Genomic DNA, 15,982 nt, shown 5'->3' with positions numbered 1-15,982 from the left:
GTAGCAGCCTTCCCTTCAGTCCTGTGTCCATCCAGTGACTGAGGAGACCCAGCTGGATGTCTGTCCAGCTCAGTCCTGTCACTCCCTTCCTCATTCTCTTGGCTCTCCGGGGACATTACTGGGCTGGAACACACAAAGTCAGAGGGGCTCAGACATTTTTCCTCCTCTCCAGCGCCACCAGTTTGGGGCTTGATTCGTTCCTCGCCTGACGAGGAGGAAGACAGGTCATCGATTGAGATTGATGGGTAACTGCAGGAGTCAATGGCTGAAAACAAAGCCTGTACAGACTCAGGTCGATCCCCAGCTCTGGAGACCACATGCATGCGTCGTCGCCTCATGACATTGCGCCGCCTCACTGCGCCGCTCCTCATCATCACTGCTGGAGCTGGAAGTGGACGTGGAAGAGCTGGAGGCTCCGGCAGGAAGCGAGGGGGAGGAGGTGGGGCTGGACAGTGTGGAGTTGTCCCTGGGGCTCGGTGAGCGAGGCCGGGGCATGGGGTCGAGCCAAAACTCACTTGAGTCCGAGTCTTCGTTCACCAGAAAGCCTGATTGATGCCGCTGATGCCTGCTTCGTCTCCTGGGCCGCTCCTCCCCCTCCGCTCTGGCTTGTTCTTCCCCTCCTGAAGCATCAGGTCCGGCTAGAGATGAGGAGGAAGAGTTATCAGAGTCACTTTGGTGAGCAGCAGCCGAGGCAGGGGTGGGAGTTGTTGGTGTGGCTCGTGTAGACCGGCGTCCACGGGCGTGGAGCTGCATAATGGCCTCCTCGCTCAGGTCACTGTCAGAGTCAGAGCTCCAGCCTTCGATCTCCCGACGCACCAACGAGTCAAAGAAAGCCATCATGCGCGGGTCCTCCTGGATGGACTGGCTGACATAGTCATGGGACAGTCCGCTGCCGCTGTTAAGCACCAGGCTGATGTACTCCTCATGGGTATAAAGGCTGCGTGATTTGTCCTCCACACGGCCCTCTAGGTCACCTAGACTGTCAGGCTGCTGGTAGGGACTCCACACCTGGGATGGACGCAGAAAGAGTGGGGAGGAATGGCGGGGTGGGTGGAGGAATAAAGTTAAAAGGAAAGGATGGAAAAGGGAGATGATGAAGATAAAGAAAAAAAGGAAAGATTTAAAGGTTGGACAGATGGGAAAGCAGAATGAAAAATGGATGGAGAAACAATGAGAAGCCAGAAGGGAGATTGGAGAGGCCCAGGTCAGTTTGAAAGACTCCCTGTTATTGATAGTCTCACTGCAGAACACCTGGGCCTGTATCACCTTTCAGTCTGTACAGTAAAATGTACAAAACGGAGAGCTTGTGTAACTGTACTGAGCAAAAAGAAGCTAAAGCTTTTGTCATTGTCAATGGGAATAGTTACTTCTGCTAAATGGCATTTTGTGACAATGTTTACGTGCACTTAAATATTCTGATATTAACCTAATTAAGAGAAGAATCCTTTATTGATTTCCTTAAAAGGGTGCCCTGTGGAGTTCACTTTTAAACAACAAAAAGTTATGTTTACATTCAGTGTTTATGAATGCAAAACAGATGATTCTTCATGTCTAAAGAACATGTTAAACGCATTTCCTTCCAACGTCTGCAAAGCTGACTTTTTGAATATTTTAACTCCTGCACGGTTTACATCCATGCTAGCTTCCAGTCTTCTTCTTCACTGCCTTTGGATGTGCACCGTTGTTCCGTTACTGCCACCGACTGTCCCCTAGGCGGAACAGCAAGAAACCCGCGGCAGGGAATTTGCATCATGTCACCCGTGTGTTTAAGTGCGATACAAACAAAATGGGGTTCTGCTCATAAAAATGTTGCTCCACAGCGCTACTAGAGGTAAACAAAAACAAAAAAAATCTACAGAGTAGAGATTTCAAATTAAGACAATATTACAGAGCATTTTAGATGTGTACACACTTTAAATAAACAATAATTAACAGAGATCTTGTTTTTGAGGTTTTTTTTCTTTTTTTACACAGGTGGCAATCACAGTGCTTGCTAACACATGCTGCTTCATTTAGCAACTAAAATACCTTGAAGCAAAGTATTTCAGTTATATTTGTACAGATATATCCACTGGGGTAATCCACAAGCAATATGAAAGGAAGATGATGCTGAATACCAGAAGGAAACATCCTACATCATGTATAATCTTAGGTGTGTCTTCAGTCATTAAACAGGCTATGGTCCGTAGCATGGATGCCTAGAGCTGGCACACCATGTCAACAAGTATTAGATGTTAACATGTTGATGTTAAGCACGTAACATTTTACATGCCATTAGAATTTTAAACAACACAGTCTCCTCAGATTATCAACTGTCTAGCTGAACTGATAGAAAACCACAACTGAAGGGAGTGGACTGCTTACTGATGAGTCAAGGATAGTAAAACAGCTTGGGATCTGTTTTCACAAGCACAGGCAAAAAAAAAAAAAAAAAAAAACGGCTGATGATGAAAAGCCAAGACAGTCGAAAACCTCTGAGACATGAACTGTAAATGCTGCCTGGTTTATTCATAAGGTCAGGACAAGGACGAAAAAGTGAGTCAGAAAGTTTGCACTGAATAAAACTTATAATACAGGAATCCAGCGGCTGTGTGCTACGATGGTTTGTTTTGATTTTTCTTTTTTTAAACTGCTCCGGTCAAAGAAGTCAACAGATCTAACAAAGGACTTGAAAAAAAAGAAAAAAAGAGATAAATTTGTGAGATTTTTACCACATGACTTCTATTATGATCCCGTTAACTACAAAATAAAACTGATGTTGCAGCCCAATCAAGATTTAGCTACAGTGAAAGCTTTGAAAGCAATGTTTTTTATGTAAGCCTATAAAACCATTTGTATTCGATTCAGGCTCCCTTAAACTGCTGAGACTTTTGAGAGCCTGGTAGTTATCATAGCTTTGGTCTGGTTTCAGAAATACTGTGTCTGTGCAACCATTCCTGTCTCCCCATGGCCCAGCTTTTGAAAAGTGACCACCGTCATCTGTTAGGGAGGACAGTCACTGATAGAGGAAATCCATATTTTTTCATTCCCCACTCCACAGAGGGAAGTCCGGGCTCCATCAGTTACTGTGTTGTGTCACTCGAGATCAATGTCTCACTTAAGGGCACATCTACTGTCTCAACAGTGGACAGTCCACTTACAGAACAATTTCTCTAACCGCTACATCACCCTGCCGCTGCAGTAGACGGATTTACCTCTCTGTAACTCACCTTTAGGCCTAAATCCAAACACAGATTTCTTAACCTTCTTTCTTAAAATTACAGCACTGATATTCCTTCACTAACCTTGATGACTTTCTCCACACCGGATGAGCAGATCATGTAGGTGTGAGGGTTGAAGCGGACCTGGTTCACTATGGAGCGGTGCCCCTTCAGGACCATGAAAGCCCCGTTCACCACACGGCCAGGGCCTCCTTAAAAGGAAAAACACAATGTGGGTTTCTTAATGTGATACAGGCGGACAAAATACATAAGCTCAGAGTCACAGAGATGGAAGATACTGACAAGCATTCATTAAAACAAACACATTCAGCTATACAAAACGCAGCCGCAATCATTTAACCTGGACCTCAGAGGTTGTCAAAATACAGTGTGAGAAAAACAATGGTCATAATAGCAGTAATGCAATCCTCATAATATGACATTAGTCTGACACCAAATAGGCCCAGTGCACATATTTTCAGTGTGAGTAACTCCAGGGAAAATAAAATCCATAAATGTGGCAGGTGGTGTCACAGAGCTACAAACAATCACATTCTTGGGTTATTGCATTTTGGGGATTTTCTTCCCAAAGTAATTAGATCAAAAAGACTTCATTCTTACTTTTTCAGCATTTATCCATGCGTTTTAGTTGGTTTGAGCAGGTGCAACATTTAAACTCACAAAAAAAAAAAAAAAGGTGCAGTTTGATACAACTGAGAATTTAACCTGAACAAAGACTTAAAAATGGAAAGTATCGTGCCTCGGCGGTATAGTTTGATCAAACGAACTGAGGGCAAACCACAGTCTGGGCTGAAGCTCTTGTATAAAGACCATAGAGCAGTCTACTATGCTCATGATTGCGGTTAAAACCTACAAAAACTGAAATTCGTGTTTGTTTTGCCGTCCCGGATGCCACTGAAATCTTCGACCTTGAAGTTTAAAACGTCACCAAAACTGGGTCTGACAAACAAACTCCTTTTGAGTCACGGTACATCCGTTGACAGGGCCCTCCTTCGCTGACCATGAACAGTGTGAACTTAAACAAACCAAATACACAAAGGAAACAAAGTAGAATGTTCCACCGTTGTGCAGTGTAGTCAGAAGAAAATTAACTATCTCACTACCTCTATCAGCATACGTCCACATAGATATGCGGTCAGAGCAGACAGGTTCAATAACTCACCTGCCTCTGGATCCTTTGGGATTTTCCACATGTAGAGGTTGAAGTCATCCGACCCAGACAAGATGTACTGAGGGGACAAACAGAGGGATGTTTAGACATTCAAGTCTGCCCAATTTTGTATGATAAAACGTTCCTGCAAGACCTCACGGGAAATTAAATCTTTATATATGTATACACACAGTTTATACACTGGGGGAAACAGACCCCCAGTGTATAAACTGGGGGGCCGGGTATGGCACAAAACCACCAGATCTTATCAGAGCGCTGTGTCTCATAATACGCGATCAAACACACTCTCGACATGACATGACAGTCTGACCCCAATCCAGCTCCTGCTCCTCGTCTGACTCTGTAAACACATGGTTCCACTTAAACCTGTCGCTTAACGTACGTTTTGACAGGGCCAGAGTGGGGGGATGTTCTCGGTTCTCATAAATACATGTGTCCTAAAGCTACAGGTAGAAAACCCAGAATTATGGCTCCGCCAAACAGTCAAGCTGCAGTTTACATCCATGCCTGTCCACAGGCATATAATGTATGTCGTGAAGGTATTAGGTGTATTCTGTCATAATTAGCGTATGAATTCTTGAGTTTCGGCCAAATATGTGTTACGTGAGGTCACAGTAACCTTTGACCACCAAATTATAATCAGTTTATCCTTGAATTTATCAGCGTCGGGTGGGAGGTTGATTATACAGTGGACGTTCACAAGCATTAACATACAAATATTCATGTGAAGAACCGGATTGTTTTCCTTGTTTAAAATATATTTTCCTGTCTTTATACCCTGCCCTGCTATGTTCTTTTCATTTTTTTAAGCTAATTTTCAGAATGTTTTTCAAGTCTTATTTTACCATCTGGAGACACATTTTTGTTAAATCATTTGCAATTGTTTCTAGGCACTGTCCCGTACTGCTGGTTTTCTGATATTGTGTCAAGTTGTGGAGTATTTTTGTGCCAATTATTTGAACAAATGTCTTCAATTTCCTCCATAAATATTCTGCTGGCCTCTGTGGGTACATTTATCTTTCAGAGACTTGCTCAAGAGCTTCACTTTTCTAGCCCCCCTTCTATATTTTTATTTATTTATTTATTGTGAAAACTAGCAATTGTTATGTCTTCATCTTTAAGGCGCCAAACAAAAAATGCTCTGCTGTGATGAAATATCATTATTCATTAAACACAGACTGTAACTGGGTTCAGTTTAGCTCCAGGGCACATGAACACAGTCTGAAATGAACACCTGGGTGCTGCCCCTCAAGTTCCCACAGGACACGTCGAGCAGGAATGTCACACCCACAACGCCCTCCCTCTTTCCTTTTCATCAATTTCATCTGGTAAGTTGCCACTCTGCACCTCTGCTCTTGCACCTCTGCTTTCGCACCATTCTGAGAAAAATCCTTTAATAGTTGTGGCCGTGGGTGCGTACGAAGAGATTTCTGAAAGTTGGACTGCTGTGAGAGCAGTGGTGAGACTACTGGATAAGGCGCCTAATTAAACATGTGAAATCATCTGGTCATGTGTTTTGGTTTCTCTGGCCCTCTCTTCTCATTTCCTCTAAACAATGCTCTATTACTACAACTTCCACCATGTATGTACACTCTTTGAAATAATCTGCATAAAAAGGTCTTACGAGTACTGTATTTTAGTTTTGATAATAACCTGAATGTGCAGGTCTCAATGGCTCCAAATGGCTCTCACAACCCCCACAATAAAACTGCAGACAGTTGTTCACTGCCCATAAACTTATATGCAGCACGAGTGGGTGGTATGAATGAAAGTCTCACAATATATGTACAGTATGTTTACATTGATATATATTGTAATATAGTACATTTTCTAGAAAATCATTATCTGAAAATGAGAAACTGTTTATGGGCATTAAAAAAATAAATGTGTCTTCTGGCTAAACCCGTTAATTGAATACCTGACAATTGAAAATGCTTCCTCACATTGATGCATAAATCATATAAAAATCCAATATTGCCATAAAGCGGTCTTTGTCATTGAGTTACAATATTGCCTACAATGGTCCGATTCAACCATATATATTAAAGGAATGCCTACCATGTGGTATAAATCATATGGCAAAATCTCTGGTCGACAAATTTACATCATGTGACGGTATACACTTGGTGGTCATGTTGGTAAACTTTACAACGCAGCTGAGTTAGTTTTTCCTGTCTAATGTCTAATGCAGCTTTAAGTGTATAACCAACGATAAAAAAGTCATTATTAAGTCCAAAAACCATCAGTAGGAAAAGATTAAAGAGTAACTGAACTGAAAAGCAGTGTTTCCCTTTCCTCCCTAACTGAGAGTTTCAAGCCTGCTGGGTGTGGTTGGATGTGGTCTCAGAAATGTGCTCTGTTTCATCTCTAACCATAAACCACCGGTGATGTCACAGCGTACCGACACACCCGGCAGTGCATTTCTACATCACTGCTGCAAGGTGAGTAGTCTAACCGCTGGTTAGTCTAATCCTTTCACAGGGAGTTACATTGCTCTTCAGATGATCTCAGCGCTGAGCCAAACTGTTCGTTTCTATGCCTGGTTCGAGGATTCGTCATCCACATTTGCATATTCGTCTCGCACATGTGGATTGACTGATCATTACCTAATCCAACCCATCCCAATAACTGCAACACAAAGCTCCGTCCTACCGAGCCACAAAAGGTTAACAAGGGTTTGATTATGATGAAACTAGGGCCGCCACACTTTATTCAAAATTTGAACATTCATTTTTTGAACGTGGGAAACGATTAATCATTCGCACTGTAACGACCTGTTCAGATTCATAATTTACAGTCTACAAGTGCATCAGACCGTTTGAAGTAGTTTCCTTGTGGTTCAGCAGAGGGCACTCTTAAAATTCACAACCAGCTCGAGCTATTGCTGCCCTCCTGACAGATCAGTAAACTAAGCTCCTCAATAAAAATTGGGGGAAGGACACTGCCGAACAAAGGCGCACTGATTGGATAGTTGTCACTCGGCATCCGAAGAGCAGTCTGTGGAAGTATTTTGGGTTCTTCAACATAGAGGGCAAATTTACCAACAAAAATGAGACTGTTTGCTGGCTTTGTCGAAAGCGCTGCCTTACTCTACGACGACGACACATCAGACATCCAACTTGACTTTTCTATGGCAGCTCCAGATGAAAACATTTTAAAAGCAGATGCTTTAGAGGTTAAATGATCCAAATGCAAACACGAATTCAAAAAAAATCTTCAATTGTCTCAATTTCTCAGGGATCAATGGTCTTTCTCAAAAAGCTCCCTTCAGCAAGCTTTGTTAGAGTAAATATACCGATTGACATCTAGTTTTTTTTTGTCCAACTTGGCAGCAGGTAAAGAGATTCAAACCAGCGAGCTTCTTCTACAGTCCTGGCCTGATTCTATAACCTTTAAACCAACTTCTTCACCCATGTAGAGGAGGATCATCTATAAGCCTTCATGAGCTCTACTGACACCCGAGGATAATGTTAACATAATAAACATGACTGTGGGGTGATGTCATGTCTGAGGAGGACCAACGGGAGGACCCTTGGCTGAGTACAAGGGCTTCTGGTGTTCCTCCAACACTCAAAAGTCCCAATTCCAGAGAAGTAACTAATATATTCGTCTATTTTTATTCTTTTTATTGATCCCACATGTTCCCAAGATTTTTCTTGAGTTCCATTTAAAGTAAATAGAAAGTCAGATAAAACAATATCTCCACTGTTTGACATCATTTCTACACATTTTCTGTATGTGCTTGCTCCATCACAAGCTAAATCACACTCTTGGTTACAATATATTATACTCATGCAGTGCTTTTATGGCTGCACATGTACATGAAATGGAAAGTTTTAGAAGTCTTGTATAACATTTCATACATACAGTGTATTTTCCTGTATATAAGGTTGATATACATCAAGTTTCTAACATATATTCTAATAGCTGTAATAATGGTAGCAGCAGTAGTTTTAGTTTAGTATTCGAATAGTCTGATGACCAACCTGATCTCTGTCCCCAGCGAAGCAGCAGCTTTTCATGGTGCAGGAGTTGAAGTAGCCCTGGTTGTCGAACTGGAAGCTGGGCAGGCGGGAGTGCAGCTCGTAGAGGACGGGCGGCAGGCGGCGACGCAGCGCCAGCAGCTGAGTGCCGGTGCTGTTGAAGCGAACGCTCATGGCGCTCTGTAAGGACATGCTGCCTCCGTAACGCAGCAGCGAGCTGAGAGAAAAGAGGGAAAGGAAATACCTAGGTAAGACTTGCCTGAAACGACTTCAGAAGAGAAGAGCATCCTAGCTGTAACTGTACGAGCCAAAACTGACTACAAATTATAGAGTTGGGGTGACTAATTGTGAATAAATTATTAGAACGATTCTGCTTTTTTTAAGTGGAAAATTATTAATATAGTTTAGAAGAAAGCTGTTTGGCACTTATTTATGACTGAATCACAAGGCATAAAGAACAGCGAATGATAGGTTTGACATTTCCAGATGTTCCTTAAGAGAAGCTAAAGTGGGATAATTACCTTGTGGATGGAAACTGAAAACTGGTGTATTATGGGGGATGTTAATAAACTGTCAAAACCAGATGACTGTATCTCCACCCTTCTTTGAGATGATCAATTATTAACAATAGAACAAGAGAAGTACTGGGTCAAAACAAGTCAAAACGTTCTACCCGACTAGTTTTCTAAGAGGTCTGGATTTAGGTCTGAATTTCGCCCCTATACTAATAACTAAGACATCACAGTTCAGTTTTGTTGGGTTAAAATGTAGTTCTAAAGCTGTGGATGGACCTTGGCCTGTCTAATCACATACTGGTCAGGATGGGAAACATTTCTGTACACTGATGTAAATACTCGAAACCCTGTAAAGCACGTTTCAAGACAAAATTAATACTGAATGTCATCCCATGAAAGATATTTGATGCAACTGATGTAACATTTTCACAAGATATAATGTGATATGTAGATAAGATTAAAAAGGTGTTTAATCAAAAAGGTATTTCATTAAATGAACTTCAACTGGATGCTATTTTTAATCTCAGTATTGAACTGAAAGACTTTCACCCGAGTAACTGTAAATGTAACCACACCGCAGAGAGGCAGAGCCAACAGTGTGGGAATTGAAATGACTCAGTGCTCGCTTTTATTGTAAGTGTTGTCATTTGTGTACTACCGACTTAAACCTAAGCTTACCCGAGTATTTTAACACACGCTCTGCGCAATTCGGTAGTTTCACAGAGTCATTTTATCGGTATAAACATTTGTTTAGCTTAGTGAGACGGCCCTGCAGCCTGCAGGGGAGCGGCAGTGATGAGTTTAACAGTAGGACAACAGCCCCACCCGGTGGACATAAGCCAGACGAGCAGCATCAAGAGAGCAGAGGGGGACGTTTTTTCCTCGCAGAGAAAACAGATTAAGCACTGATTTTTGCTTAACAATCGGGCAACTGCAAACTGATTCTGCTGATACAGATCGATTAGAAATTGACTGACAGTCCAAAGTAAAAATGAGTAACAATACTTTTCAAGTTACAAGTGATGACCCAGGTTCCTTAGTAACACAATAAATACACGTGCACACTGAATCCTCTTTGTTTTAGAGAAATGAAACAATGACTTCCCGGTAAATTTCCTTTTTTTCCTGTTTGGATTATGTGTACAGGTCTTTAGCTTGTAACCTATCAAATAGTTTTCGATTAGTTGCTTGGACACTGCATTTGCTTACTTTTGTTTCAAGACAATTAAAACAAATAACGGATAAAATAGAGTATATCACGTGAAATCCTCCTAACGATGTACATTAATTTACAGACATAAATTATAAACTCTCAAAACTTCTGAAGCGAAGACATAAACAGCAGCATACATTTGCAAAGCCTCACAATTATTTTAGTCTATTTGAGTCCTTCAGTTGCTTTCACCGTTGTTATTATTTCTAATAATCCTTATTGTTCTCCCTGTTTTTATTATCTCTGGTTTATTTTACTGCTTAATTGTCCCCACAGGGAACAATAACGTTTCATCTTATCCTGAAAATTGGGTCAAGAGATAGAAAGCAGGAAAAAAGTCTAACCTGCGTGGCTTGCGGATGTCCCATAATCCCACCCCCTCCTTGGAGTTGGCTGTGGCGAGCAGCCTGGGCTCCACAGGGTTGAACATCACACTGTGGAAGGCTGAGGGGTAGCTGGCCAGGCAGAACGGCTCTACAGGAAGAGATTTTAAAAATAAAGAAAAGAAAAAAAAAGATTATTAAAAGTGATGGATCTTTACACCTATTTTGGTCAGATTCTCAACAGAAAAACATTCAGATTTTTTTTTTATTTTATTTTTTTTTTTTTTAAACAGATTTTACACTCCAGTCGCACTCCTCTTAAATACCAGCACGGTGCTATCAACTCAACAGCCACTTTCACACATCACTGTCCCGAGGCAGTTAACAATTTAATCAAAACATTTTTCAACCGTTAAGTGTATTTACTTATTTTAGCCCTTTGAATTTTTGGCTACAATAGAACTGATAATAAAACACCACATTTAAAGGCATTTATTTGCAACTTTCATTTTTCAATCAAGGCCTTCAATGTTGTAACCTGCCGACGTAAAAAGCCTTTTGGCAGAAATGGAAGAGCGATTACTGGTAAATGTATTATTAGGTCAACTTGGTCACAAGGAAGGCTTTTAAAATAGAAGGATGTGGACATCCTGCCAGATGATCCACTGCATTTTTAAAGCTATCAACAAGTCTCCCCAAGTACAATAATGAAGTACTATACACACGTTTCAGTCCAACACAGCCACTTAAAATACACTGCTAACTGCCTATGAATAGCTTTTTAATTGCAGAAAAGAGTGAAGCTAAGAGCAGACATGCTTTAGATATGAGCTCTGGTTGTCATATTTATACTATCACTGAGACAACTGTAGAGGTTAGTTTTCATTTCATAAAGGTAATTTTATGGACTGATCCACATTGTTTTTTAGCAGCCTGAGCACCAATCCTGTAACTTATCAATTTATCTTCCAGGACAGGAAATTTGATAGTTTGCAGCCACATGATTTTATCTTGTTTTTTTCTACAGCAACTTCTTAACCCATTGTAAGGCATCCTGCAGTGCTGAATTTCAGATTTTCAGAAGTTATATCCGTGGCGTTTGATTTAGATCTGCAGTAAGCCAATTAGTAGATTGACAGAAAATCAGCAACTATTTTCACAATCAACTGTCATTATCCTCATTAATGTCTTGTTTTTTTGTTTTTTTTAAGCAAAACCAACTATTCTCCAATTCCAGCTTCCCTAGTGTGATGATCTGCTGCTTTTCTTTGTATCACTGTAAAGTGAATATCTTTGGGTTTTGGACTTTAGTCCGAGAAAAAACGACATTTTAAGACATCACCTTGGAGTTTGGGAAACTGCGATGGATGGGGCTTGATTTTTTTTTTCTTACGTTTTGACATTTCATAGACTAAACAATAAATATGATGTTTCTTCCAATTTATTCTTGTTACAGTTTTTTTATTTTTTTGTTTACAGAGTTGAGGGTCTGAAATAGTTCATGTAATTTGGAAACTGCTTTGATCCTACACGCACTGAGGGCCTAAGCATAAACTTTATACACCGCATCACTATGCATTGCTACATGACGTTTTTATTACTGTCACAGTGCAGGAACATACATGGCCCTTCCGCTTACCTCCATGTGGCGGCTCGCGAGTGTCCCAGATGAGAACCCGTCCGTCGTCAGAGGAGCTGGCAAACACGTTGTCATTTACCGGGCTGACAGACAAGCTGTACACGGCATCGATGTGCAGGAACACGTTCAGAGTTTCCCTTCTGTAGAAGCAACATTCATCCAAATATTAACTGTTTTGTTACTGTGAGGGTAAGTACACGTATAAAAACAGTTTAACCACTGGTCTGCCGGAAAAAAAAATTTCATAATAGCTGTAAGTATACCAAAATGTTTGGTGCTAGAATTATGAGAATTAATTGCGTTTTTTTTTACCCACCTCTCCACATCGTGAAGAATCACCTGTTCATCGTTTCCTACAAAACAGCAGACAGACAAGCTGTGAAATGAAGGAGTGCAGCTGTGTGTTGAACAAAGGCTTTGTGCTAATCTCAATGCTGAGATGCAAAATAGCTTGTTTAGCTAAGGTGTGTATTACATAGTGCGGTTTGCTAATTATTCATCAATGAATTACCGAAGATTTACACTGTACAGATTCATTTGCGTAGCAGCTAGACTGTGGTCAGTGAGCAGTACTCACCATGTGGCTCCTAAACATTATAATTCAGCAGATGCAGCATCCCAGAAAATTTTCATTTTCCCATCCATAATTTATACGCCACACCACTCATGTGCAATGAATTAACTACACAATTTCCACAACTGCTTAAATGCACGAAAAATACCATTTGGACATAGGACATCTAGAATCTTGTTATTCTAATGATGTTGAAAATTATCTAGTCTATGTCTGTAATGGATGGTCTCTTCCCAGTACTGTTTGTCCTCAGATTTTTTTTTTTTTTTTTTTAAACATTTATTTCAGTGTGCTGCAACTGCAGTGTCTCTAATGTCGATGCTTTTTTTTCCTCCTGCACATCAAAGCTTCAAGATTACCAAATTTTTCTCTCGTTTAATCAGATTTACCTTATACCCCTAGCCCCTATGCCGATAATCTGCAACAACATTTGCATTTCCAGGTCAAGGACTAAAAAGAGCTAACGGCCTTCTTGTTATGGTGAAAGAGTCAGCAGAGATCAGATGGACGTTTTCTTGTTCTTACCACCAGAGAAGACCTTTTTGTTGGTACTGTCAAAGGCCAGGCAGAAGATGTTGGACAGGTGTTCCCCCTTCAGTTTCACAGGCTTGGACCGAGCATGGATGGCCTTCTCCATGTGCCACAGGAGCACCCGGCGGTCATCGCCTCCTGCAGACATGGACAAATGGATTTAAACTTCACAAGAATACAAAGAAGCTCAATCAGAGACTGATGCTCCCTTCACAGATTGGTTCATTTTAATAATTTTTTAAGAGACCTGCGGCGGTAAAACTACAATGATTATTCATCCAATCGATTAGCAGATCGCCATAAAATAAATCAGCAACTATTGTGATAATTCATGAATCGGTAGTCGTTTTTTTTTTAACAGCAAAAACTCCAACCACTCTCTGGTTCCAGCTTCTCCAGTGTGACGACTTGTTGCTTTTCATTGTTTTGTATCAGTGTAAAGTGATTATCTTTGGGTTTTAGACTGTGAAAACAACACATTTATATACATCACCTTGGACTGTGGGGAAACTGTCATTGCCATTTTTTTTTAATACAACTTATGTACATTTCATAGATTAAACGATAATAGCTTGATTTACGGTTAATGAAAATAATAGTTAGCTGCAGCCCTGCACAATATGTCGGTAAATAAAAACTCTTTCGCTCTTCCTGATGTTTCTGCCATTTTTTCGAGGGCCGTTCCAAAAGCTTCAGCTCGCGTTTCCTGAAGTATTTCACAGTGGATTTTGAGGTCTGCTTTGGATCTTTGTCCTGTTGTAGAAGCCACTTTTGCATGCAAAGTTTCCTGTGCTATCGGCTGCCACACAACCCCAAGGAATAATATTTCCACCCCCGTGCTTAAGGGCTGTCAGGGGGGGAAGGGCCCAAACTTTTAAACATGCCACAATTACTGTGTAATTTGGTTCTATTTTTTCAGGTTTATGAAGTAAGAAGCAACAGTGCATTAATACTGAAGAAAGGCTATTTCTATATGTCTGTTTGCTGCAGGGGTTGTTTTACTTTTTGCACCTCAAAAATCAACAAAATGTGTAATTTTCCCAAACCTTTGCATACGCCTGTATACTCAATTCTCCATGAAAATTGAATATCAGTATATCTTTCAGGTGGCACAGTTAATGAGGTGCATCTGCATAGTTCTACTCACCTGGTCAGGTGGAACCAAGATCATAGGTTTAATTTAAGTAAACTGCAGCTCTATTGTGTAAAGTAAACATCCCTCAGCAGACCAAAAATGACAAGCCTCGGGCTGCCACACTAGGCCAGATGATTGTTTTTTAATCCTCTCAGGACATAAATAGCTTTGAGATTCCCGGAGGAAGCCATGATTAGACGCATCTGAGCGATAAATGTGCGCTTCACTGGGCACAGGGCTCATGTTATGGACTGACATATGGGACTGGTCCGGGGCTGCTGCCCTCTGAGCCGCTGCCTGTTTGCTTTGACGTTAGCTAGTTAGCAGGAGAGAGTAGGCTAACTTAGCATAGCCAGGAGGGTTTCAGCTGACTGCCTGGTTAGCTAGCGCTAGCATGCTAACAAATTAAAACAGTGTAAGCTAGGGGGAGGGAGGATTTGTCAACTTACCAGACACCAGCCATTCCCCGCCGTTGTTGGAGAACTCAATGGCGTTGACACAGCCAAAATGTCCGAGCATATCCTTCTTGTAGAGGCTGGTGCAGCCGGCCAGCCTGCGTCTCTGGAATTCCTCCTTCATGAGCGGCTGCCCAGTCAGCTCTCTGCGGGACAGAAAGCCCACCGAGGACCGCATACCGCAGCCCTTCAGCTCCTTCATTTTCGCCGCGTAAAAAAAAAAAAGAAAAGAAAAGCAGAAAAACACGACCCGGCTCTGCTTTTGTCTTCACCGCTGCAGCCTCGACACCTGCTCGCGTTGTTCGGCGGATGTGGCACACGGCTGGGTCTACATTATGGTGGCTCCCCCGCTGCCTACTGATGTCGACGTTGTTTCGTACCTCCTCTGACCCTCTCGGCAGTCCCGGCAGCAGCTTCCTGCTCCGGCGGAGGATCTCTGTGTCTCTGTGTGTGTGTGTCTCTCTCTCCCTCTCTCTCTCTCTCCCTCTCTCCCCCTCTCTCTCCCCCCTTGTCTGTCACTCAACGTCAAACTTACAAGCCTCAAGCCAATTTAATGTTTCACAATTTACCGGACCAGCGCCAAGGAGCTTCGGCGGCGCGGAGGTTTCCGAAGAGTAAACCTACTCTGAAATTCGCCATTATTTACATTGTTAGGTTGAAACATACCGGTATAACATAAACTGGCGTAACTTACGCAAAGGCTGGGTATTTCAAAGAGGACACAAAGTTGTTTATGTAAAAATATTATGGTTTTATTCGGGTTTCAGCGGGGGTGTCACCAGTGGTAGAAACTAAGAAGTGCTGTATGAGAACCGTTTTGTTTTTTAGGTACTCGTACCTGAGTATTTTCATTTTGTGCTGCTTCGTACTTTTACTCCTCAACATTTCGGAGGAAAATATGTCACTCTGTGCTCAACTACTTAGATTTGTCAGCTAGTTACTTTACTTTAACTTTACATACCAAATGTGTGATCCGTTGTTATATAGTTGTATGCAAATGGACGGGGCCCCCTCGGCATATCACCTATTTTGATGACTTTTGAAGTGAAAAGAAGTAAATACAAGTGTGTGTGTGTGTGGGGGGGTCTACCGAGTACAGGCTCAGTAGGGTGCCCACAATTTTGCACATGCCACAACTAGTTTAATTTTTTTCCTATTTTTTTAAGTTCATGGAATAAAAAGTAGTAGTGCATTGCCATTTGCAGGGATTCCAAAATCAACA

At 41.6% G+C, this 15,982-nt stretch overlaps 1 protein-coding gene across 3 annotated transcripts in view; it reads right to left on the bottom strand.

Annotated features, from left to right (window-relative positions):
* actn1 (actinin, alpha 1) overlaps positions 1-15,205 on the bottom strand; it is a 94,658-nt gene extending 79,453 nt beyond the window's left edge. For all 3 annotated transcript variants that reach the window (XM_040137900.1, XM_040137901.1, XM_040137902.1), the window contains exons 1-8: positions 14,755-15,205; positions 13,165-13,308; positions 12,382-12,418; positions 12,066-12,205; positions 10,448-10,577; positions 8,379-8,592; positions 4,384-4,450; positions 3,285-3,412 (exon numbers count right to left, since the gene is read on the bottom strand). In XM_040137900.1, the coding sequence (XP_039993834.1) occupies positions 3,285-3,412; positions 4,384-4,450; positions 8,379-8,592; positions 10,448-10,577; positions 12,066-12,205; positions 12,382-12,418; positions 13,165-13,308; positions 14,755-14,962 (1,068 nt within the window). In that variant the 5' untranslated portion in view covers positions 14,963-15,205. The remainder of the gene's footprint in view (positions 1-3,284; positions 3,413-4,383; positions 4,451-8,378; positions 8,593-10,447; positions 10,578-12,065; positions 12,206-12,381; positions 12,419-13,164; positions 13,309-14,754) is intronic.
* Positions 15,206-15,982: the final 777 nt, after the last annotated feature.

Source organism: Xiphias gladius, chromosome 10 (genome assembly GCF_016859285.1).
Source record: "Xiphias gladius isolate SHS-SW01 ecotype Sanya breed wild chromosome 10, ASM1685928v1, whole genome shotgun sequence".
NCBI classification, from domain to species: domain Eukaryota; kingdom Metazoa; phylum Chordata; class Actinopteri; order Istiophoriformes; family Xiphiidae; genus Xiphias; species Xiphias gladius.
Note: the sequence above shows the minus strand (reverse complement) of the source record. Positions and strands in the feature narration are given on the sequence as shown.